Source organism: Strongylocentrotus purpuratus, unplaced genomic scaffold (assembly GCF_000002235.5).
Source record: "Strongylocentrotus purpuratus isolate Spur 01 unplaced genomic scaffold, Spur_5.0 spur5_scaffold_17, whole genome shotgun sequence".
Lineage (NCBI taxonomy): Eukaryota > Metazoa > Echinodermata > Echinoidea > Camarodonta > Strongylocentrotidae > Strongylocentrotus > Strongylocentrotus purpuratus.
In genome coordinates, this window is record NW_022145602.1 from 21,714,682 (window position 1) to 21,742,574 (window position 27,893).

General features: G+C 37.0%; 1 protein-coding gene across 1 annotated transcript in view; it reads right to left on the minus strand.

The window, feature by feature from the left end:
• The window catches only part of LOC764416 (sialidase-3), a 68,792-nt gene that overhangs the window by 34,910 nt on the left and 5,989 nt on the right, over positions 1–27,893 (minus strand). The window contains exon 3 of the mRNA XM_030987916.1: positions 5,969–6,197. Within this exon, the coding sequence (XP_030843776.1) occupies positions 5,969–6,197 (229 nt within the window). The remainder of the gene's footprint in view (positions 1–5,968; positions 6,198–27,893) is intronic.

Consider the following 27,893-nt stretch of genomic DNA (forward strand, 5'->3'; position numbering starts at 1 on the left):
GACTCCATCAACCCCCTTTTCCAAACCGACACCCCCTATTCTCCCCCTCCCAGTCATGACTCCATCAACCCCCTTCCCAAACTGACACCCCCTATTCTCCCCCTCCCAGACATGACTCCATCAATCCCCTCCCAAACTGACACCCCCTATTCTCCCCCTCCCAGACATGACTCAATTCACCCCCTTCCCAAACTGACACCCTCATTTCTCCAATATCAGAAAGACAGTGATGTTATGGTTTGGTCTGGTGCTTGAGATCAAGTGTGAATTCAAGTGCCCTTTAAGTCCTGCTGAAAGCTGGTCACAATCATGTTCACAATACAGCTAGCTGTGTTACCACCCCAGCTAACTTCATGAAAATTGACTTCACGAAAACTATCTTCTTGAACTTAAATTTTCAAGAGGTTTTGAAGGCACTGGGACACCAAGCAGTTTTACCAGATGTGAAATGTTCAACCTTAATGGCTTTGTTATTAATAGAGTAGATGGTTTTGGGATAATTTCACAGGAATCTGCCTACACCACTACTTTAAAGTGACTCTGTAACATCGCCTCAGGTTTAATAGCTTATGCTGCAATCATAATTATAAACCTTGAGGTAAGTCGGGAATCCCATGACTTTTACAAGCAGATCGTCTGTCTGATTATTTATGATTGAAAATCAAAATTTCATTTTTTGTTTTCCAAACGGCTTTTATAACACTATATTCTATTGGGGAAAAAGAGTATGGATAAACCGGTCACTCAAAGATTTTTACTTTTTTGAGGCACTTCATGATCATTTTGAAGTGCAGTTTTTTTAGGGCTTCAATATTATACCATATCACAGACACTGATAACACACGTACATGTAGGGCCATGCATCTCAGATTTAACATTGTTAAACGATGCCTTTAAAGCTAAAAAAATTCAAAGACCTGTATACATACACATAGATTATATAATTGCAACTATTTTTTTTTTAATCAACTCAAGGGCAATTGATTTGAACAAGTCTGGAGGGACTCTCTTCCAGGAAAGATTCTAGGTGAGAGAAATTTTGTGGTGTGAATGGACCTTGATCCACACCTGCAGCACAGAAGTCGAACAGCGGTCACATGCACACTGTGTCTCACACCTTATACTTCAATAAGCTTCAACATGCCCAATGGGCACGCCACAGAAATTGATTTAGCACCATTCTATACATGTATAAATGCAGGAGGAGTATTATTATTCCCTCTCTCTCTCTCTCTCTCTCTCTCTCTCTCTCTCTCTCTGTCTCCCTGTCAGCATATTTACTGTAGTCATAATATATCCAAATGTACGTGTACAATCTTTTCCTTTCTTCTTTTCACTGCTCTATTTTTATCTCTTTCTCCCATTCTCCCTCTCTCTATCTCTCTCTCTCTCTCTGTCTCTCTCTCTCTCTTTCTCCCTCTCTCTCTCCCTAATAGAATCCATCTATATTCATCTCTTCCTTTTCATTTAATGTATGTCTATCTTTTTAATTTTCTTTATTTCTAAATTCTAATGTTCACTATCTGATTGTCATCTTCCACTCTCTCTCTCTCTCTCTCTCTCTCTCTCTCTCTCTCTCTCTCTCTCTCTCTCTCTCTCTCTCTTTCTACCCCTCTCACCATCCATCCCACTTGTCTCTTCCTTCTCAAAATAAATGTATCTTTTAAGCATTTCCTTTCAATATCATTCTTATCTCCTATCCCCCCCCCCCCCTTTCTCTCTCTCCCACTCGCTCCCTTCCTCTCCAGCTCTCACCCTCCCCCCCCCCCCCCTTCCCCCTCTCTCTCTCTCTCTCTCTCTCTCTCCCTCCCTTCATGTTTTGTAGTTCTAGTTACACTCCCTGCACTATCTGGTTTGACACGGTTCTGTTAAGCTGTCCGAAGCTCATCCTCTTCCTTTCCATCAACTGAGATAAAGAGCTTTCGTTCTCATCATGGAAACAACCTTGTGTCCTTCCACAAATTAGCTCTCCCCCCCCCCCTTATGAATTTCCGTACAGAGCAAATACGTCAGTGTTACCAATGACAATTTTGTTGGATACTGTAATAGTGCAGGCATGCTTTCCATATCCATCGCCCATTCCACAGGCCCCTAGCCTTGCTGATGGATCAAGTGTAAGTTGGAGGAGGGTTGGAGGAGGGATGCAAGACCCCCCAAAAGGCAAAAATGTAGGCATTTCCTTGCCCAACCCCAATTCAACATGCCCCGGGGTGACAACTGAGCAACCCTTTTTAACCAGTATTGGAGTGAGGGAGGGGGGGGGGAGATGCGTGGTGGATAGCTGGCTCATAGTGTAGACCTACCCTTCCCCCACACATCTACCCCACCCCCCCCCCCCCCCCCATCCAAACTTCCAACAGACTTGATACTTGATTAACTATTTTATCCTGTATCAAATGGGGAGGAGAGAGATGCATGATAGACACGCAAACAAAGTATTCCCCCACCCTCATGAGCCACCAGGCTAGATGATTGGTCGACCCATTTTATCCAGCCTTATGGAGGAGGAAGGGGGTAAATATGAGGCTATAATGCATTCTTCCCTCACCCCACCCCCAAGCAAGCACCCAGGCTTGACGACTGATAAACTATTTTCAACTGGTACTAGGTGTCATGGAATCCATGTACAGTATGTATCTAAAGTTGCACCCCAAATCCTTAAAATGCACATCAAATATGCACCAATACTTCGGCATCCCATGGCCCAATAATTGATGAAAACACTTTTCATGCAATATTAGGTGAAGGACGGTTGTAGTGCAAATACATGTATCTAGCTAAATTACATGCCTGCAGCCCATCGTCTCTCCCTCCCCCATCCCCTGCATTACCTCCTCAACTGCCTCTTGGGTTAACGAAGAAGGTAGAGGTCTGAGTTAAGGTGAACGATAATTTTTGAGCTTTTTTCATTCTTTCTATATCAGTGTGGAAGAGTTTCCCCTGGAAAGGATGGCTCTTATCTCAATTAGATATGAAGCAGTTTAATTCCTAACATGCTTTAGGGACAGGCTACTGCACACAGCAAACTATACACTAACATAGCTCTGTGTTATGAGATATACAGTTGTAGAAATTAAGTGTATTATACACTTTACTTCATCACAAACAAATGGTGAGATTTACATCTTTGAATCTCTACAAAGCTTTAGAAATGTACATGTACAAAATAAAAGAATCATACCCTATCCCCAATCTTTCTCTCCCTCTCCCTTTCTCGCCCCCCCCCCCCCCTCCTCTCTCTCTCTCTCTCTCTCTCTTTCTCTCCCTTCCTCTCCCTCTCATCTCTCACTCACACTCTCTCTCTCTCTCCTTTTCTCTCTCTCTCTCTCTCTCTCTCTCTCTCTCTCTCTCTCTCCTTTTACTCGCTCTCTCTCTCTCTCTCTCTCAAATCCACTGTGGTTCTAATGTGTGGTGGAATATAAGCCAACCACCTGGCCAAACTGTGAGCCACATCCCACCACCTTCCCACCTTGCCATCCCCCGATCGTCCCCGCCCACCTGCCCGGGGGCTTAGTGATAGATTGCCTTGCTTCATCCAGTATGGAGGGATGCTAGACAAATACCACGCTAATAATCTAACCCTCATACCGTCACACGAAGCAACGTTAAAGGGCTAATCCATTCTTCCATGATTAAATGAAATTGGCTGATGCAAGCAGGCTATGGGAAAATTATACGAAACTCTTACATGTACATAGAGAAATCATTGTGTAGCAGAAGGAGCGTACAGACTACATATTAACTACATAATATTAGGAAACAAAATAATTTTAAAAGTGACATGACAGGCGACTAATCAGAAGTGCACACTCACGATAAGCCAATCCTTGTCATAGAGTGTTCATACGATACAACCTTCCCATTTAATAGAAAAGGACCATGATTCTTTATCACGTTTTCCATCGAAACAATACTTAAGCATGTGTTTCGCTATTCGACGTTCAGACTAAGAAAACGTAATTACTTTTAAGCTTTACATTTCTCAATGACTTCTTGTACTCTCGACCCAGGGCAAAACATATTCTTTTTAAAGAGATCAACGGACCAATTATGGGTGCACCCTCATGATAAGCAGAGCTGCCAAACTTGTGCGACCAAAAAAAGGAACCATGATGGCAAAAAAAAAGGAATTTCAAGCAAAAGTGAGGAATTCATTTAAACGAAACTTACAACCATACCCGACACACTTCCAATGCAGAAATGTCCATTCTTCATGCTGTTATTTCCATATTAGGACCGACCTGTTTATTAAAAAGTAGGTGTTTTTTTTTTGGAGGGGGGGGGGGGTATTTTGGTATTATCAGCGTTTCATTCTTTTTGAGAATATTTTCTCTTCAAGTATGTTTTAACCTTCCTGACTAAGTTTTCTATTGAAATAGTGATCAAAATCAAATCAACATTTTAGGGCATTTTTTTGAAATGCTGTATGTAAAGAAAAAAAATGTACTACCATAATTTGGAGAAAAAACAGAATAATTCCGGGAAAAATGTAATGGTTCGCAGCTCTGGATAAGCCACACCCACTTGTAGGATTTTTATACAATATAACATTCAGATTATAATAGAGAAAGTAAATACCAAATAGCTTTACGATTCTCATATGGCTGCGATAAATTCTGGTACATGGAGACGGAACACAGGGTCAGACAAATACCACGCTAATAATGTAGCCCTTATCCCATCACACGCAGCAAGGTTAAAGGGTGATTTATTCTTATATGATTAAATGAAATTGGATGATGCAAGCATGTGCTATGACAGTACAGTGACTCGATCTATTTCATGTTGTCCTACATACATTTGCAACATCAAATTAAAGTCCTAACATTTCTTGAAAGATACTTTTGGTGACAGAAAGATGACAGTTGTAAATGTGTACAGGTATGTAAATACAACTCCAGGTTTAAAGGTAAAGACCAGTTATGGTCATGCGATTGCATTGTGAAAGAAACGTTGTGGAATCGATCAAAAAGGTTGATCATCTAGCATCTAGCATCTGCAAGGTTCTGGAATCATCAAAATGATAAGAAATTTGGCCCATTCTTAGTAAAGTTACAAGCACTATACACAGAAAGATGTATATGGGACTACCCTATATCTCTCACAGACCATGAGAGAAACAAATTTACCAAATATATGAATTAGTAGGCGGTTTCCCGGCAAATTTTTTATCATCATGTATTAGTCAAAACATATGCTTTCACATAATTGGTAATGAGAGCTTCCATTTCATTTTTTGAAATTGGGGCATTTCCAATACTAGTCTTTACCTTTAAATACAACTCCAGGATAAATTGCACTTACGTGATGTATGATTCATTACTCATGCAATCAACTCAAAATGACTTTCAGAAACAGAAGATTCCTTTAGTCCTAGTTATTACATTTTAACTAGATGAAATTTAGGTAGTATTTTTTTTAATGATTTGAATAATCATTGAAATATTATGAGATGAAGCTTAATGCCCCCAACGTATTAAAGCCCCACTGCACTACGTAAAGCCACTTGCACCCTCTATATAACAAACAATGCCTAATCGATGACCGTTGGTCCCCTATGGTTCCCTTTTTCTTATGTTAATTGAGAGCTGATTTGATGAGATAACCACCTGTCACTGACAATGCAGGGAGGTCTAATCCCTCCTGGCCAAACTAGTGCAGATAGGCTTTAACTGTGATTGAAGAACGATGCTACATGGATGTAATAGAATCCTAAATCAATCATATCTTTAAAGTACTACTAATACTAATATTAATAATAAGTTCTTTCTATACCTCGAATTGCCTCTAAGCGGTTTCGGAGGAAAATAGTTGACAAGTAAAGGAAACAGAATTTGCATTACAAATTACATAAAATCAATTAACATTAAAACTTTGCAAATGAAAATAATACATGAACATGAACATAATTACAAATCACTTTCACCCAAAATACAAATAGTTCATAAATTAATAGTATCCTACTCACCTTTTTCCAGGCAAAGAAGCGACGACTTGTATATCGCCCCATTCTATCTCTTTATCTCCTTCCTTGATGTCACATAGTCTACCTCTGCGTAGGACCAGGTCCATGCTAGCTCCCCAGTCCCTGAAGGATGTCCTCCGAGCCTCACAGAAGGCAAGGAACACCCCGCGATGATGGACCAGGGCTGGGATCCGGAATGTGTTGTAACCATTGTCTCCCTGCCCAAAAACCTCTGTAAATAAAAGAAGAACAAAAGTATCTGGATATTAATATTGAAGGACTGTTTATTTCTAGTATGTGAGAAGCCCTGCCAAGAAACATGTAACCCCACTCCACCCCACAACTTATGCAAAACAAGGGCCCTTAGAATTACATTAGACAGGCTGCAAAGCTGGTATATCTCATACCTGCCAACATTTGAAAAAAAAGAATTAGGAATCTCTAGCACAGTATGCCTGCAAAAAATAAAAAATCTGTACCATTAAGAGGTGTTCGCGCATGCAGCGGCAGTTTAACTGGCACTACGCGGTAAATCTGAACCAAAAAGCCAATACAAATGCGCTGCTTGATCATGCAGCCATTCAACGCACGCAAAACGTGAACTCTCAAATCACGGCACATGATGAAGCAAGTTTGAATTTAAAATTGTTGAAAAATCTGAATATTCCGAATTTTTCGGTCCTAAAAATCCAGAAAATCAGAATATTCTGGATTATTTGAAAGGGTTGGCAGGTACATGTATGATATCTCCATGCCCCATGCCCACCCCCCCCCCCCACCCCCACACCCAGTGTGAAATGAAGACGAAGGAAATCTAATCAATTTGGAAAGGGTAAACAGTGTATGTGCCATAATGTGGATGCCAAGATAACCCCCCCCCCTCCCCTCCATACCCACACACACCCACACACTCACACCTCATGCAAAATGAGGGTTTCATTTATAGACAGACAGCAAATATTTGTGATTTATTTTTCATAAGACAGGATGATTGGATGTCGACCTTGGATCTGAGAGATTTCATCTAGCTTTATTAGAGGAATCATGTGAGTGTGAAATAGATGTGTATGTTCGACCGATCAAGCACAACTGCAGTCAGATCAGGAAAAAGCACCGCTTTATCTGGCCTATTCAGTGGCTTCAGTGCAATTTGATCTTGGTAAAATACGGTACAATTTCAATAGGAACTGTACGTCATTATTTCTGTTGAACACTGGACAATGTCAATAAATTCCAGCCTCAGAGCATACATGTAGATTTGATAATTAAATTATTCATACCCTTACCAAGTTTGCAATTAATCAAGTTATATGTGAAATTTGATTTGCCCCAGTTATCATTTCTTGAGAATGTGACATATTAAAGCTTACATCTAAAAGTATTCAACAAATGCCCTACTTCGACGAGTCCATGTTTCGTTCTTGAGTTACAAAACGCACAAATGCATCAAATTTGCAAAAGGAATGAATAATTTTAATAGTTCTTAACTGTATGTAGTATACAGCAGGTTAACCCATAGCAGTACAGTACAGTGTCTCCTTTTAGTGAAGTTTTTGCATCAGCTTTAAAGCCCGTCTGTACTAGTTTGGCCAGGGGGGATTAGACCTCCCTGCAAGGTCACTGACAGGTGGTTATCTTATCAAATCAGCTCTCAGTTATCTAAGAAAAAGGGGATCATGGGGGATCATGGGGGATCAACAGGCACCAATTGGGCATTGTTTGCTATATAGAGGGCGCAAGTAGCTCTAAGTAGTGCAGTGGGGCTTTAATTGACAAACATTGAAAATTTCAATATTGTTATTATCCATCCCAACTAGCGCCAAAGCAGGCTGGGTTGATGCGCTACAGAGCGATTCAGATAAGGTTTTTATCAGTTTCTTTTTAAATGTTATTCAACGTGAGTAGATTACCTACGACTAGTCTGCATGCAAAACCCCTCGTCAGTCGTTGTGAGTAACAGTGTCTGCACGATGAGACTAGGCTGACAGCATATTGCATAGGCTCTGTCATTAAGCCGCTCCGGACACAGCCAGAGACTGTCAGAGCTAGGCTCTGCTCAAGGCTTTAGGAATAGACCAGTTCACGGTTAGCACATTACTGCAATAACCCCGAATATCCACAGATCTTCAACACATGAAAAGGCCCCACTTTGAACATTTTGAAATAATCACTCCTACAGCGATGGAGGTGCTATCCTTTGTTTCCCCTTTTCAAAGAATACTTCCACCTGTGTATCATAGAGTGCACTGATGATGCACGAATTAATAATGATTACATAACTTTCATGAGCACGTATCCAGTATTTCATCTCGGTGTATTTTAAAATTTATTCTGCAATGACTTTCATCTGCTCATGCTCAGACTGCAACCGTGAACTAGCTTATACTGGTGAAGTGTCAAATTAGAGTCTGTATCTGCAGACTAACTCCCAGTTACCCTGTATCACGGTTGTATTTTGTGGATGGAGAGTGTTAAGCTCACGTTCGTGTGATGGCATTTTGGGTATCATTCCTGACTAAGCTCATAGCCAGTCACAGAGTGTTGGCTCAACTCTGTTTGCTAACCCTTCAGACACAGACCTACTCACTTTAAAGGCACTCCTCGCTCAGTTCTCCTAATGAAATTGCCTCTTAAAGGTAAAGTTGAGTTCTTGTCATGCGATTGCATTGTGAAAGAAACGGTGTGGAAGCGATCAGAAAAGGTTGATCATCTAGCATACGAGTATGTGTGTGTGTATGGCAAGGTTCTAGAATCATCAAAATGATAAGAAATTGGCGAAGTCTTGGTAAAGTTACAAGCACTGTACACAGAAGGATGTATATGGGACTACACAAACAAGAGGCGTAAAAATCTGTCCAGATTTTTACGATGTTACATGGCATATTAGAATATGAAGGCATTTGAAGAGCCATGCTTTTCAGGGAACATTTTGTATCTGATGTACTTGCATGGATACAATACAATGATTTTTTCAAAAATTATTATTCACCTTTTCCCAGAACTCAACCTTCTCAGGGAGAGGGTCACCAGTTTCAATGTGCAGAAAATCACGATTCGCTGATACCAGACTTGGTGAAAATACTATTGATGGGTCTGCACACAGCATACCCGTAGGCCAATCAAGAAATACCCCCATGCCTCTCGGAGAGTCTTTGAGTGATAATAATCTTTGTATAATGCAAATGTCAGATAATGACCTTATCACATGGAGAAAAGACAGAGCATTGCATAAAGCCTGTATGTTCGCCATAAAACACCTGTTATTGGGTAAACACCCAAACAGTGTCAAATTCCCCATAAGAGCCCACTTCTATGTGTGTTTAAAAGCATCGTTTAACAATGTTCAATCTGAGATGCATGGCCCTACGTGTTATCAGAGTCTGTGATATGGTGTAATATTGAAGCCTTAAAAAATGGCTTCAAAATTATCATGAAGCTAGTGCCTCAAAAAAGTAAAAATCTTTGACTGACCAGTTTTACCATACTCATTTTCCCCAATAGACTGGAGTGTTATAAAAAAAAATGTTAGGAAAATGATAAATGAAATTTTGATTTCCAATCATAAATATCTTGGTAAAAGTCGTGGGATTCCTGACTGCCCTAAAGGTTTATAATTATGATTGCAGCATGTATTAAACTTCAAGATAACATAAAGTTTGGTAGCCACGAGTGCGGCCATACGGTCTTAAAATTAAATAACGGACTGTCGTTTAAACCTCTCCAGTGTGTCTTCACCCAAGATGCCTATCTAAGATGCATCAATCTAAATTGAGCTCCTGGTTTAATTCTCTATGGTGTTGTGGCTGGTAAAGCTGGTCATTATTAACAGTTAATATCTAGAGGCTATTACCCGGTTCAACCACGTTAATAAATATTGAATGAGGTTCAATTGAGAGCTTTGATCATCATTCTTAAAGGAAACTTCACCCCAAAGAATAGTGTACATACATGTATGATGAAAGGTGAATTTTAATCCTGCATTTTGAACTACGATGTTCCTTACAAAAATGTACAAGATATAAATGAACTTTGAAGGGGAATCTTGTATATTAGTAGGAAAGAATTTGACAAATCCATCAAAATAACTAAACTTATTTTGGGGGGTTAGATTTGGTATGGTCTCCCCCCCCCCCTTAAAATTTTACCAATTTTCTCTTCTATTTTGGGGGGGTAATTCAACTTGCTGTGATTTTTTTCTCTCCTAGTGAAATATTAGCATGCCATGGGAACAATTTTAGATGCTTATGGGAATAAGAGAATTAAGTAGTCCACCTGTTGAAGTAAAACTAAAAAACTAAAAATGATTTAAATCCCAGGATAAGTCTAATGTTAATTCCAACAAGTGACTGACATGTCTAAAACTCTTTGAATTGTGTTTCTTTCATATGTTATGTCATATATGAAAGCAAGACAAATGCAACTACGTCTCCTATATGCCTCCGCCCTAAATTCAGTATCTATAGGAAATGGATGGAATTATTTGTGACATATCACAATGAAAACAAAAAGCCAATAATCAAATATCAACCAACAATTATGATCTTGACCTAGCTACCCCAAAATGTAATTGGATCATCTTCCTATATAGTAACACAGTATATTGCAACAGCAAGGCTAAAAGCCTTTAATGATTTTTAATTATCGTCACCTTAACACGCAAGTGAATGGGAGCCTGAATTCTAAAGGCGTGTGAGCCCGACGTGACTTTCCAGTTTTCACGACGTTAAATGATACATGCGGGAGGTGACATCAGCAGATTCACAGACTAGTAACACGATTGGGAGGGCTACGTGTGTGCAAGTGATAAAGTGCATCGAACCCCCTAACTATGATGTGATTTTAATGAAAGCTGCTCCTCTCTTTTATATCTCATTATGAAGGGGGCAACTAAGATTTTTTTTTTTCACTCAAAGACTAAAAACGTTCCGTGAGAGAAATAAGATTACAGTATCTTTGACAAGATGATGACCATTTGCTGAAAATGTTCCCTCAATAGTGATACATGTTTTATATTATATTATTCCTAATGTGTAAATAACATCTCAACTTTCACTGTTTATAAACCACCTAGATACCTTTAATAAAGATTAAACACACTGTAACATGTACTGTATATCCATTCAATACAGTAAATATATGAAATCAGAATGTGATTTTACAGTCTGCGCAGTTTTATTTTTTCATAGTCACTTTTTGCACACTAAATGTTATCATTGGGTGGCCTTTATAGACAGGTTTGTCTGTATATCATGACTGCAACAAAGATTCCATTACACATGTCTTTCAAACGAGACAGAAATCTACTTTGTGTGCACTGTCAACACATCAGATTACACAAGCAGTTAATTAGTGTACCTTCTCAAAGCTGTTTAGTATTATATCAGAATCAATTGAAAACATCTGACGTGTACTTAACTGTTTCAAAACATGTAATGACATACAGCTGTACATACATACACAGTAATGAGTATGGATGTAGATGTATTATGTTTTGATTTTGTTTTGGCTCAAAATGTGAATTAAATTTCTCAGTAGCAACATGGAGACAAATGAAATTGACAGGAATCACAGCAGAGAAAATTTTAAATGCAATTTATCAGGGATGTTATTTTTGGTTGATGATCAAACTGCAAGTGATCGAACTGGTGGTGTAAATGTACTCATATCTAACTTAGATAGTCACATACTCTCATGCAAGATGCATACACATTCAATGTGCATTTGGTGTAAAAATAAGAAACCAAATCAACTTATGGACAGAAAGATATAATTATTCAACACTTCAAAAGTTGTGTACATGTAGGTAGGAAGAAGAAAAAAAATGCAACCAACAATCAATAAAACCGATGGTGCAAGATCTAAATTAGATGGACAAACTACAATGCAATGTGCATGTACAGTCAAACCTATCTATTTTAGTGGCCACCTCCCTTTAAAGACCACCTTAGGGTCAGTAAATGTGTGTGTTGAGAAAAACTGTCTATAAAGGCAACCTGTCTACTTCGGCCACTGTTTATGTTTTCCTTGGGTGGCCTTAATAGACAGGTTTGACTGTAGTATCAGAACCTGTATCAAAAGCACCATAAGAAACAAACAATTCAACACACCTAAAATGTGCAGAAACGAAAATGCACTTAATTTCGATTTATATGATAAAACTGTTAAGTATGATCTAAAGTAGATAGCAACATAGTATCATGCACAATGCAATGTGCATGAAAAGCAGTCTTGAAAGGTATGCAAAAAGACAGAAATAAGGAACCCAAAACATTATCCAAGGCTCCAACAAAACTGTGTGGGAGAAAATGCCTTTTTTTCCTTCTATATTTTAATGATAAAACAGGTGATGTACGATCTAGAGTAGATAGTAACATAATATATTATTATCATGAAAACCTGTGTTGGTGGCCACCTCTCTATAAAGGCAACCTGTGCCATGGTTCAAGACTGTAGCAATTCTGGAAGATCCAGGAAGTGTGAGAAACAGTAAAGAAAGAAAAAAAAAATTATAATACTCTGTACATGTATACATGTACATCCCCTGTACATGTACATGTACATGTATATACACACGGATGTATATTGTTTTGTCAATTCTAAGAAGACTTTGCCACAGGTTTATCTTAAAACAACTTTTGAAAAAAACCATTATACTGGATATTTATGTATACTTTCTATTTCATAACTTCAAACCATGTAAAATGTATTACATTACCGGTATTGAATATTGAATTGTATATCTGATTTCTTGTCAAAATTACTGTTCTGTTTGAAATTAAAAATAAAATTGAAACTGAAACTGGATGAACACGTACAATTAAGTATACATGTATGTATGTATACATGTACATAAAGCTTATTTCCATTTTGCCCAGATATAGGGATGCCTCGTAAATGGACTAAAAATAATTAGTTTCCTTTACTACTTCTATTTTAAGTCGGTTAATTGGTCATAAATGTAATAGGACTCTAATCAACTATACAAATATTCAGATGTAGCCTATTAAACCAAGACAAAGCAATGCCTGGATGACAAAGGTAATGTCTTCTTGATTTCAAATGACATCTATCTAAGTTTATAGATGTTACCCACTTCCCACCAAAACAAGATAAAGTCATAAATGTAATAGGACTCTAATCAACTAGACAAATAATCTGACATAGCCTATTAAAATAACAAGTCAAAAGCAAAGCTAGGACGACAAAGGTAATGTCTTCCTGATTTCAAATGACAGCTATCTAAGTTTATAGATGTTAAAGGTAAAGACCAGTATTGGAAACGCCCCAATTTCAAAAAATGAAATGGAAGCTCTCATTACCAATCATGTGAAAGAATATGTTTTGACTAATACATGATGATAACAAATTTGCCGGGAAACCGCCTACTAATTCATATATTTGGTAAATTTGTTTCTCTCATGGTCTGTGAGAGATATAGGGTAGTCCCATATACATCTTTCTGTGTATAGTGCTTGTAACTTTACGAAGAATGGGCCAAATGTCTTATCATTTTGATGATTCCAGAACCTTGCAGATGCTAGATGCTAGATGATCAACCTTTTCTGATCGATTCCACAACGTTTCTCTCACAATGCAATCGCTTGACCATAACTGGTCTTTACCTTTAACCTACTTTACATTGAAATAAGATAAATAGTCTGTTGAGATCCATAAGGCAATCGGTCAACAGACTATCCCTTAACAGATTTGTCTTGCCCAGTACTAAGATCATTTGGTAAGGCATAAGTCCACATTTGCCACTTACTGGTGATCACTGGGGTAATAATAATTCAGGACCCTCAATAAGAGCAGCATTGATGGCAATAGAGTACCGAAGCTGTGACGTCATAAAAATCTATTTTTGAGAATTTCTCAATTTTTCTTCATTTTCCGAAAGACCATCAAAAATAATGTCCTATGGAAACTCATACTAAACCATAATAGGAGCCAGCGCACATAACACTGAGTTCCCATAGGATATTTATTCAGATGGTCATATCTCAGCCAATAATTAACATATTCAATTGGTTCTCCACATTTGGACATTATTTTTGATGGTCTTTCGGAAAAATGAAGAAAAAAAATTGAGAAATTCTAAAAATAGATTTTTGATGACGTCACACTTCACCACTCTATGAGACTTCCATGGGTAAACAAAATCATTATTATCATCATTATTGTTATCATTATCAATATTATGATTGTTATAATTATTGTTATCATTATAATTAATGCCTTTTTATTGCCCTCAAAGCAAGAAATAGCTCAGAGTGGCATCAAAACTATTTAGATAAATAAATAAATAAATTCCATATTTTAACCAATGAAGCGTATGAATAAGCAATCTGAATAGAAATGTCCTATCTACCCGTCTGAGTAGAGGAGTAGATCCGCAACCCCTCCCCCTCTCTGTATTTTCACCTCTCTCACTCTCTCTTTCTCTCTCTCTCTCTCTCTTTCTCCATCTCTCTCTCTCTCTCTCTCTCTCTTACTTTCTCTCTCTCTCTTACATCTAAACCAATGCACTTGGGTGTGACCAAACACTTAGAGTTGATTACCAAATCTGAGAGGCAATTGATCAACTCAAATTGCTCGGTTCAATCAGCTAGCCCTTCAACGGATCTCAGTGTCATTACCATATAGGGTGTTCTCACTGCTTTTTCATATATTATATACATTCATATATATACATATATATCTGTCATTATCATATAAACAGTCCCATGAGTGTCTAATCATTGAGGATACGAATGTACCATTTGGAAATGTGTTCACATTGCTTAAAGGCATTGTTTAACAATATTAAATCTGAGATAAAAGGCCCTACGTGTTATCAGTGTCTGTGATATGGTGTAATATTGAACCCTAAAAAAATTGCGCTTCAAAATGATCATTAAGTGCCTCAAAAAAGCAAAAATCTTTGAGTGACCGGTTTTATCATACTTGTTTTCCCCGATAGACTGTAGTGTTATGAAAACCATTAGGCAAACGCAAAATTTGGTTTTATTTTCAATCATAAATATCTTGATAATCAGACAGGCGATCGGCTTGTAAAAGTCATGGAGTTCCTGACTGACCTAAAGGTTTATAATTATGATTGCAGCATGAGCTTAATCCAGGATTTTGTTTCAGAATCTGAGACAAAGTTACCAGATCCCTTTAAAGTAGGCATACCATTGCATGATTTAAAGATCCAAGCACGCTTTGTCCTTACCATTGGTGTTCACACTGTTCATCTGCAAGAAGTAATAACCTATAAGATTTACATGTACAGTACATGTAATACTCTTATCAAATAAAGAGAAGGTTGAGTTCTGGTAAGAGTGGAACATAAGTGGTGAGCTTTTTCACTCTTTTTATGTAAGTGTTGAAGAGTAGCATAGGGGAAAAAATGTCCCCTGGAAAGGTTGGCTCTTCATATTCCCTCATAATTAAAACGTGACAAGTAACAGCTATCAAAAAGGTAGTGGAATACAGTCTCCTACCAGAGGCTTGTGCTGCCCCATAGACACAGTTCTGTGTAAAGTTCATGTGACTTAATGTATTGCAAGCCTGTGCCACTTTCTTATCATTTTGATAATTCCACAAACGTCAACGCATAGACATACATGTAGACGTATACTTGGGATTGTTTACCTGATAAAAACAGGTGCATGTCCATGTATAATGCATGTGATTGCATGACAAGAACTAGGCTTCAATCTTTAATATTGACCAATATGCATGAATTCCTGTTGTTCGCATCATGCATACATGATACATCGATAAGATCCTTCCTTTTTTCCTTCTTTTGGTGTTGTTGATTTCTATTTGGAACTTCAAGGCATTACCAAATAAAACCATACAACTGTTTATTCTTACCATGGTATTGGTCATGTTTCTAGTTTCCCAAAAGAGCACATCAAAGTCTGCACTTCCTTTCAATCATTTTGTTTGTACAACTACTGTTCCTATCACCTGGAGGTGACATAGTCCAGTGGTTTGAGCATTTGAATGGACTTGCAAAGGTTGTGGTGGGTTCGATCCCCGACAGGAAACTAATGTCCTTTGGCAAGACATTAATCTGTCATGTCGGGATTTTCATAAACCGGGTCCCGACGGCCTTGCACCGGTCGGGACCCGGTGTCCCGAAATCAGCTCGCAGGATTTGTCACTTGCCTCTATAAAAAGCGCATATCATCAGTATGTCCCTTAAAAGTGACATTTTTATCAGTCAAATAAATCAACACATGCATACCTCGGCACAGATTGGTATATTCTTCCATTTGACATTATATTCATCCATGATTGGCGATGTTTAGTGCCATTATCGTGCCTCTAAAAGTAAAAAAACTCGAGCAAAAATATAAAGACTACAATCGAGCCGCCATTTTGATTAATGCAGGTTGAATAAATCTGGTCAAAAAATATGAATGTTAGAATAATAAAACGGCTTTCTAAAAATTCTTCTGTACAATATACCGATCATATAATATTTTAAAGACAAAAATAAATATTTATCTCTTATTTTAAACATCGCATGCTTTTTTTTAAAAGCTGAAAATTACTTGGTAATCACAAGAAGTTTCGATACGAATAGCTGTTGCAAGGCAAGTTCAGACTAGTCTCGGAAAAATGCGCAGTGCTCCTCGTTATCTGTAATGCGTGCCAGAACGAACCCAAACAAAGACGTAATCGTAACGAGAAAAAAATCATTAAAAACTACGAGAGCACAATTGGAAAGATATACTGCTCAAAATTACCATAATCAGATACTTAACTTGGACAAAGAATTCAATAATCGCCCAAGAAATGCCACAGAAATTGTGATAATCGAGGAGTTACTGGGTACATTTTTATCGCAAGGGGCCTGCTAGCTGCAAATACTCGAATCCTTTGTTATACTGCTTTTTACCGTAGAGGGCGGTATTTGCCTCGTGTTCAATTTAAACACGTTTAGATATATTGCAGCATGCAGGCCCTTCCGATAATGATTGTACCTATAGTAACTCATTAAATATCACTATTTATGTGGCTTTTCTTGGACAACTATTGTATTCTTCCTCCAAGTTATGTATCTGCTTACGATAATTTTGAGTAGTTGTCTTTCCAATTGTGCTCTCGTAGTTTTTAATGATTTTTTTCTCGTTACGATCACGTCTTTGTTTGGGTTCGTTCTGGCACGCATTATAGCTAACAAGGAGCACTGCGCATTTTCCGAGACTAGTCTCAACTTGCATTGCAACAGCTATCCGTATCGAAACTTCTTGTGATTACCAAGTCATTTTCAGCTTTTAAAAGAAGCATGCGGTGTTCAAAATCAAAGAAAAAATATATATTTTGTCTTTTAAAAATTATTCGATCGGTATGTTGTAAAGAAGTACTTTTTAGAAAGTCGTTTTATTATTCAAACATTAATGTTTCTTTCAACCTGATTTATTAATACTGCCGAGAGACCCGGCCAGTACAGTAGCTAGCTAGCAGCTGGCAACAACAACCCCATGGGGCGAACTGCTTTGCAACCCATATTTATATCAGCAGTTCGGATTGATTCTGGATGAGCTAGAATACGATTGGTAACAATTAAATACTTAAGTTTTAGGGTGGATTGATTTTAGTGGTGTGCAAAACTGCAATTTCTTACATATTTCATTATTTTTTTCGGAGCGCCGGTTCTCAAAAAACGAAACCGGGACCCGACGGCAACGGTCGGGTCCCGGTGTGATCGACCGTACCGGCTCAAGCCTACTCCATACCCAGGAGAGAAATGGGTACCTGGTAGGATGAAGAAAGCCTTTGTGATATAGACATTGCCATTTGCCGTCATGGTGACCATATGGTAGGAATACTCCCCAGCGAGTGGAAATGGTGCACACTGTGTACATGAATGAATCCAATGGTAATAATAGTATCTGTAAAGCACTTAGAGATGACATTCTGCACTAAGCTCTAGATTTAAATCCAGACTTATTATCACGAAAAAGGAACTTCGCTGTACAAACTAATTCCATGTACATTTATCAATTAGTAAGAAGCAGGGTAATTGCCTGGACGATTGCACTGCATCAATATTAGCAAGGCAAAATTGATAAAAATATATCCCGTATAAGGATAAACTATTTACAGAATATATCCAACTGATCATACATGAACAATTTTTTTTTTGGTGAGTGTGCAAAATGGGCAAGTTGTGTATATTAAGGATAAACTACAGAGCATACTGTAGGTTCCCATGTACTGCAACATGGTGCATCCTTATCTTGTTTAAGTTAACTTTTTTGCATGAATGTACTAGTTTTGTGTTGTTTTCTAAATTGTGCATTAATACATTTGATGTGTTGATGTGTGCAGGGCCCTAAAAAAATAACAGTGTCTTAATCACTGATTAGGCCACCATGGGTTTAAAAAATATGACAAATGAATAAATACAAGTAAAAAATAATTTGCATATGCTTTTAATTCAGTGTACATTTGCAGCATTCCCATCCCGTTTGTTACATGATGCAAGAACTTGCCATCTACCAAAGATAGTCAATGGATTACAATGCAGTACAGTATGTTGTATTTCAATTATCTTCTTACATTGAAAAAGAAAACATATCAAATGCTTGTCATTGAGTGAGTGTAATTCTAATGTGACTGAAATACAAAACGTGTGAAACAAAATGTCAAGGTTAGACATATAATTCTTTGCCGAGGCTGCTTGAATCCCTTTAAAGTGAAAAGTGAAGCTAGAAGCCATTTCTTTGCTAAGGTTGTCAATATAATTCTAAAGTGAAGTGTGAAGGTAGAAGCCTAATTCTTTGCCAAGGCTGTCAATATAATTCTAAAGTGAAGTGTGAAGGTAGAAGCCTAATTCTTTGCTATCTTTTCTAAGCCTGGTTATATCCCTTTAAAGTGAAGTGTGAATTTACCAGCCTAATTGAAGGATTCAGCTCTCTCTCTCTCGCTTTTGAAAAAATTCAATCCAGCTAGTTACACATAAAACCTGGACAAGTGAGACAATACAAATAGAATGGATGGGTTTGTTGGACTGCAAAAAGCCTCGTTCACATATAACAAAACCATGGTAGTTTTTTTTGGTATGATGATAAAGTGATACGCTTCACACCTCTTTATCTCACACAGAGCTCACTATATAAATATAGGAACCTTTGTTGCCTGCAGTTGAATTTGAATTGAATTGAATTGAATTTAGATATACAGTCAAACCAAATAGCGACCAATAGAAAGACCACATGTCTATGATGACCACATTTTTTTGTTTCCCTTAAATATGGTTTCTCATTGAAACCTTTCATACTAAAGGAACCTGTACATAAAGACCACTAGCCTATAAAGACCACTTTCCATGTTTCCCTTGAGCAGTCTTTAAATACAGGTTTCACTGTAATACATTTTTCTATTAAGCCCGCCGCGATTTACCACATCATACATGTATCTGACGGAGGCTTGAGATTTTAAAAATTCTGTGTCGACAGATGACGGGATGTGGTCATTGATGTTACAGCTCGTTCAAACATAAAAACTTAAGCGTTTTCACTTTAGCTTTATGTTAGAAGATACAGAAATGTGGAGTGTCTTAACTTTACGACATCATAAAGGAAGTGAGCAGTGTACCGCTGCATATTGGAACAAGGCTTAAGAGAGTGTAGAGGATTCATGTTGGCCTCGTGAAATATCATTCTCGATATTTTACAAAGCTTTCATGAATGAATGTTGCATTATCTCAATTTACCAGTGATTCAATCATTTAGCTTTAATGCACAGAGCTATTCGCTTCATCTTTGACCTTCTAGCTGGGGCGATGCCCATACATAGAGTACTACACATGTACAGGTATCTACCATACTTTATATAATGGTGAAATGGTACTATTACATTGCTACTATTGCACTTGTACTATTGTATTAGTAGTTTTGGTACTATTGAATTGGTACTGTACTACTATTGCATTGCTACTATTGCACTGGTACTATTGCAGTTTTTAAAAAAAAGAATTCCAAAAGAGTGTGTTAGGAACTAAAGAGAGGTCTATACAAAGACAAGAAGGTATTAATTCAGACATGATTTAACAGGAATAAAGCAGAACTATTCAAACATGAATAATTACAACAAAAACAAAATCAGAAAAACAAGGGTAGCTACAGTGTAGACATTTCTAGAAAGTGTGTAATATACACGTATCTTAATTCATGTATACATGAAAACTTGAAATTATTTGATTTGATTTGATTTGATTTATTTATTTCTGTTTGATTTTCTTTTTCTTTTTTTCATTTTTACAAATATATAACAAACAAATATTGCAAATTTACACATGACAAAAGAATATATGTATAATAAAGTAAGGCTGGCTGTAACTAATCAAAATATTGGTAAAGGGGAAAAAGACAGAAAAAGAAGAAGAAAAAAAGAAAGAGGGGATACACATCAATATTCACAGACTTATGTGGTAGTTGGATTTCAATTTGATATACCGTCCCTATTTTCACGAAGTGACAATAGTGAGGAAAATCGTAACGCAAAGTGAATGCAATTTTTTTTCACTACCATCACTTTGTGAAAACAGCGACGATATATAAAGATTTAAAAAAAGAAAATGCAAATTTGAATATTGAGTGGCCAACTTGGGATATAATAGAATGAGAAGACTCGCGAGATTCGGACAATATGAATGTGAATGTACATTGTAAGATCAGCCAGCTGGTTTCCCATTGATTACCTGACTTCAAAATATTCACAAGAAAAACAAAATTAGTGCCCCATATTAAACATGCAGCAAGAAACAGCCAGAAACAGACAGATCGAGGGTCTACTCAAGGCTTTTATAGGGATTGTGGTAAAGAGTTAAATTGGAGTACCGGTATGTACTATTAGACTACTGGCATCTCAAGTCCAAGTCTGCAACATCTCCTTACATCAATGCATTCATGTAGAATCAATATGGTTAACACATCATAATTTACTCAAGTTAGGTTGGCTTAAAGGCCACATTGTGATAGCAAGTCTCGTTTATAATTGATCCGGTTCGCCATACAAAAAGCCAAGAGTTCTGCATTTTAAAAAGGCTATTTTTTCCACTGAGCTCTGTATTGTATGATACAGGAAATTGAGGCATTACAGTCAATTAGAAAAGTACATCATAAGAACAACAACAATTGCTGCGGTTTTGTTGTGCAATACATGTACAGTATATATCAAACAGGCTTTAATGGCCCTTTCCCTTTATTAAAGTTAAAATAAAGCCTGACTCTTGATGAGCAAGTACTGTACATCAAGTGTCAGGCTTTATTTTAACTTTAATAAAGGGAAAGGGCTATTAAAGCATGTTTGATATACAGGTATTAAGTAAAAATTGACTGTTAATTATTAATAATAACTTCTCCTATCCTCTGCTTTTGTAACTCTCTTCAAGTAAATGTATTTTCAAATTTGTCAGATCCATGAGATTGACATGACCATACTATAGATAACCTCACCGTTTTCCCTCTCATAATGCATTTCTACGCGATGCCTTTAATAAACGTGTTCAATGAATGCACTCCAGTGTCTACATCAATTGGTCCCAATCGATCCCACAGTTGTAGCTTCCCTTATTAAATTCCACTCTTCAACAGAACAGAGCAACCTGCGCAATAGGCCTGTCTTCACTATCTCGTAATTGCCAAATATCCAGCCATTTGAACTATCTCGATCACAAACTATCCAGCTAATTTGCGTCTTCATCAGACCGAAGTAGCAATTAGAAGGATATTTGGTCAGGATTGTCATCCCAAGATATCCCACTATTTGGAAAAATATCCAGCTATTTGTCCCGTGCATCTTCACTAGACCGAAGATTCGCAATTCGCACTAACACTGAGCAAAAGATCTCAAGCTAATTTCTCAAGGTCGAGTTCCAAGTTTCGAGGTTGAATCTCAAGATAGTGAAGACACGATTTGTTACTTCAGGATTATTTCCCAAATCAGAAATAGCAGGCTATATGGCAATCTCGAGATGATGAAGAAGCGCCTAATCTCGATCCCAGCCCGTGAGAGAAGAGACACTGTTATTTACAGTCCTGTTCAATTGGCAACCTTAGTTGCTGAAGGTATTTCCGTCACATGAATGACGTCTTGTGATGCAATGCGGGGGGGTGCATGGGTTTGTGCTCTTTTTTACCATTTTACATTGTACATGTAATACTACATCTAGAAATAATAATAATAATAATATAAATGACATAATAATTATAATATTAATAATATCAACAATACAGGTAATAATACTAATAATGATAATAATATCATTAATAATACTACTAACTATTATTTTTAAAATATTGACTGGCTTAACTTTCGTGAGAAACCCCATATATTGCACTCACAAGACCCATATTGCCCTCGTCTTTGACTCAGGGCAATACGAGTCTTGTTTGTGAAATATTATGTGGTATCTCCCTCAAAGCCAGTCCATATTATATAATTATGACAATAATAATAAAACTTTTAATATTAATGACATTAATAATGATAATAATAATAATAACAATGATCATTATAATGATAACAATAAGAAAAAAAATAATTACAACAAAAGTTCTTTTTAGTGGTACTGTAACTGCTTCCAACTTTCATGCAGCTTGTTTGAGATCTATTATTTATTATGGTGATTGATTAATACTTATGTAGTGGTTTTGTAACAAATGGCATGATGCAAAGAAGAATATTTCACCGTGATGGTGGCATCAATCAGTTAAGGGTTTAAGGTGTAAAACATTTACTTGTGTTTACCTAGTGCTTTGGATAGGACTTAAAACTGATGTGCAGTATTGGTAAGCTCTAAAAAGAATCTTCAGGTTCCTTGATTTCAGATGATAGATAGGAGATACTAGCAATACAATATTAACAATAATATTAGTAGTAATAACATATTTGTAAGGTGCCAAATCAAGATGAAACCAAAGGTTAGATTAAAGTGCACTTGTGAGACAAAAACAAAGAAGAGATCGCAGTTGATTGCTTTCATGTGATTATATTTCTTGTCATTATGCTTGTACAGCGCATAGAGAAACTTATGTTTATCATTGGCTTTATAAATATTGTATTATTATTATTATTATCTCCATCACAACAAATTTGTTGATTTATTACCTCCTCGAATGAAATATTAAACACATGAGAGGTAGAAAATAATTCAGATTGCATCCTGGAAAGTAAATTCTGAAAACGGCAACCTGCACTACAAATGTAAAACCTATGAGCACTGTGTGCATACGCTACAGTCTAAACATGCCACCGTCTAAACACACTCTGTCTCCACGTGAAGCACCAAGATTGATGTGCCTGGAGCAATCTGGGTAGAAGGGTCCTAGTGTAGGTGAGTTGACTTTGTACATACACAAACTTTGCTTGTACAGGGGGGGGGGGGGGGGGGGGTGTTTCACAAAGACTAAGATTGACTTTAAGTTGGACTTAACTATGGCAGGCCATTCATGCCACTACTTGCTCTCACCATTATGATCGTTTATAGATAATATTTTTTCCTTCAATAATGAACTATCAAAAAATGGTAAATTCTGTAGATTTGTGACCATGATTTGTTCGTCCCTTGAGAGACCAATGCCAGTAAATAGCAAGAGTAAACAGTGGCATGAACAGCCTGCCATAGTTAAATCCAACTTAAAGTCAATCTCAGTCTTTGTGAAACATTCCCCTGGTTCGAAAGATGGCTAGAATTTCACTTCTCACACCAGGTGAAATTGCATCCTCCAATAAAAGTTTATTTATTCTTTCAATTAGGACTATTGTTGGATTCTTGTTTTTCTTTCTGATCTGCTCATGCCGAGTTTCAGGTATGAATAAATTCAATGCAAAATCTGTACAGTTCCCACGCATGGAAAAATTTATCAGGGCATCGAGGGCCTAACGGTTTTTCAGCCACCAGGCCCTCGTTTAAAGGAAAACCATGATGACTCAGGCATAAGGCAACCTCAGCCAAAAAATAACTCTGTGTATTTTAAGTTTAATGTACACACATGTACAAAATTGTTTCAAATATGCCTGTAAAAATATATTGTACTGCTTGTACAGTGGAACCTCACTATAACAAGGCCCTCAGGACTACGGAAATTTCATTGTTATAATAGGAATCTTGTTATATGAGGGTAAAAATAAAAGAATGTAAAGAGCTGGGACCAGCAAAATCACCTTGTTATATCAGAGCTGTTTATAATGAAGTTCCACTGTATCATAAAATGATTCCCTAGTAAAACCTCTTGATATGGCTATAGATTGGTTTCCAGCAAGGCTGTGCCAATGGAATGTTTTTCATTAGACTGACTGGACTGGTAGAAGTCCCATTGCTATTACAGATAATCAATGCAGAGGGAAGCGGATTTGTTCCTTTCTTAATTAAACTCACACTGCTTGTTGATTAGCACGCTAATATCCAATAGATTAAAGTTTAATCAAATGCTGCTCTCCCTCCTCCCCTCTCTCTCTCTCTCTCTGTCCTTCCTCCCCCTCTCTTTCTCTCCCCTCCCTATTTCTTTCAATCTCTACCCTTCATCCCTCTTAATTATCTCACCCTATTTATCACCATCTCTATTTCTCTCTCCCCCAAGTGATACGTTCTGCAACTTACATGTATTATGCAAGGATCAATTCTACAATTACCAACACATACGTAGCACTGGCAAAAGAAATTAGAAAATTAAATTCTTTCCAAAGCACTATCAAACATCTCAAGAATTTTTTAAAAACTAGATGTAACATATGTAGAAACAGGACTGTCAGTTTTGGTAAAAGGGGTGTAAACTGACGAATACAGGGGAACGCCATCTACATGTACGTCTCCTTCTGGATAACTGCACGTAAATAAATGGACTTGATTAACAAACGGTAGTCAGCAACTTAATCTCTACATGGTCAGCGCTCCCGAAACAGACCAAAGTTCTCCTCATGCTTCGGTTTCGCGTATGTTGCATGCATGTGATTGCTGCGATCGCGTCCGTAGTTGAATTATGCCCGATTGTAGTCTCCTCAGTTTACACCCCCCTTTAAGTAACACTGTCTTTAGTCTGCAAGTATAGAAAGCTGTTAAGAATATCACAAAACACATTTCTTGATGATGAAGCATAATGTATTATACTTTAGGCATGAACCAGACAGTATTAGAATTGCAGACCTACCCTCTCAAAAAAATTAGAGCGATCACCGACATAACTCATCTGGAAAGTGAAAATTTATGAGAATTCATGTATGCTGTTAGGTTTAGGAATCACAAAAAAAAAGATAAAAAATGGTCCAGCTCTGCTGAAAATCACATGCCCTGCACAAAGAAATGTGCATGTGGCACACACATTTTGGCATAAAAATTTGGTCCAACATTTTTACAATGTAGCTTATTTCAAGTCACATTTCAAATTATATATAAGGGGATATGTAGAGCAATTATTTTTACTGGATATTTCTACAATGATATTCCAGATTAAAACACTAGAATAGAAAAATAAAAAAAGCTCACAAGTGATTTTTCACCTTCATCAGAACTCAACCTGTCCTTTCAATAAAAAAGCCAGAAGGATGGAATCAGGCTAGAGAACTTATCGTGTGTTTAAAGAGAGAGAGAGAGAGTATCTAATGAGAATTTTATTACACGCTATATCAAGCTTGCAATCCACTGGCTACTCTTATATACTAAACATCACTGATGCAGCACACTGAAAGAACCCATTCTCATTATGCTCAGGAGCCATTGGATTGGTGTTTTTTTCTCCAATCGACCATATTTTGTTATCACCTCCTTCAATACTCTTCTTATTCTCATACAATTGCCCATAATTTGTTGCTATTATACAAGCTTTGCTTCTTAAGGTTTCCTGTTTTTCAAATTATTGTTTCTCTATGTTACTTGTCTAATTGCCTATTATTGTTTAATGATGCATTCTCTCATTAAATCTTATGTATGAGACAATCTTTGTTATGTGGAATTTGGAACAATAAAACATACTTTACAAATGATTATCAATGGACTATGACCTAAAGTAAAGAAGTACGTATACATACAGTACCTACTACATATTACAAAATCTGATTGCAGTCAATTCAGATAGTCACAGTGTGCTACTAAAAGTATTAAAATGGATCAGTAATGGGTAGTGGGTAATCAAATAAGAATAACAATTGAAATACATGTAGAATGTGTGGGTAATTTTGTATAAAACCAGAAAACATATGAGAATAAAGGCATGTACAGATATGGTGCGGTAATCCACCATAAAAAACCTCCACATTTTTTGTTATAAGTCAAATACGCGCAAGAAAGGACTTGTGCATACTGAGATAGAGAATAAGGATACAGTATTTTGCATCATCTATTTTTTAAATGCTACTCTTTTGCTGCATCAGATATGAACGAGTATATATTAGGGAAGCGTAACTTATTTCCAAGGCACATTTTATACAAACAACCTGCATGCAGAGACCACATGTGGTCAATTTGATATTTCACTAAATAAAATGATTACAATTATTGTTTAGCATTCCAGGCATCATCTGTGCATGGAAGGGGAGAAGCAAACTTAATCACTGTAACCCTCAGCTCTTTCCATCTGGTTTGAACTTATTTATTTATCTATTAATTTTTTTCTGATATTTATACAGGGTGGCACATATCACCAATTTGGTGGTCTTCCATGAGGCCTTGTTTGGTAAGAATAAAACAAATAACAGCATCAAAAACGGCATAGATAAATATACAAGCATATAAACAGGTAAAATACAAATTAATTGGTATCCCCATGAAATAACTGATTATTCAAGAATCATCCTTAATCATTTAAAAGAAATAGGTGAATGGAATTTTCATATTAAAAAGAATTTTTTAATATTTTGGAACTGGTTGGAAATTTGGTTCTTTTCTTTTTGAGAAAAGATCATGGGATCTAGAAGTGGATGGCAAAAAGAAGACCAAAGACTTCGTGGAAAAATATGATGAAGAGAAAAAGCATTAAGGTTGGTCTAAATGAAGAGGGTGCTCAAGACAAGAAGAAGTGGAGGGAGGGAGTTTTATCACTGCGTGAAAGTCAGTAACCCCACATACAGTAAGAGGGAAAATGCTGACTTTAATAAATGATGATGATGATGATGTTTATTGTTCAACTGATTTGTTAGAGGATAAATTCATGGTGCCCTGAATTATGCAGGGCAAAATTATTTTAACTATTGGTCGACACCAGGTACAGTCATCATGATTAGAAGTATGTTGTTAAGTATGATAAAGTAATCAAGGCACGTGTTAACAACATCATTTCATAGTCGAGAATCGGAATGGAATATGGATCACAGACGGATGATGGCTCTATATTGACATCCTTACATGATATAACACATAGCAGGTGGCAAACTTCATTATAACTCTCTCTCTCTCTCTCTCTCTTTCTCTCTTTATCCTCTATCTACATGTATACATTGTAGATCTCTCTCTATCTCTCTCTCTCTCTCTCTCACAGTTTATTTCTCTTTCTCTCTTTCTCTCTTTCTCACTCTCTCTATCTCTATAGACCTCAGAGCTCTCTCTCTCTCTCTCTCAATCTTTAGGCCTACATGTACACATAATTCTTAATACCGACATCATTACCTCTGCTGTAATGAATTTTCAATTGTGCCACCTTTTCATGAAGGTGTGCATCTAGCAATTTCCTGTTCCTGTACAGTTCCATACAGTTGGTAATGCATTGTGGGACTGCCAGCACACTGAGACATTGAGCAGCAGATAGCAGTACACAAACATGTAAATTTATAGTAGTGTCAGTAGAATACCTGCCTTTCATTTACACCAACATATAAACATACAATGAACTAATACATAAAAACATGGTGAGGAAAAAGAATACAAAGTTTGGATTCAGGTGGAAAGAACATAAACATGGACATGCTTGAGATCATGCATGCAATTTGGATA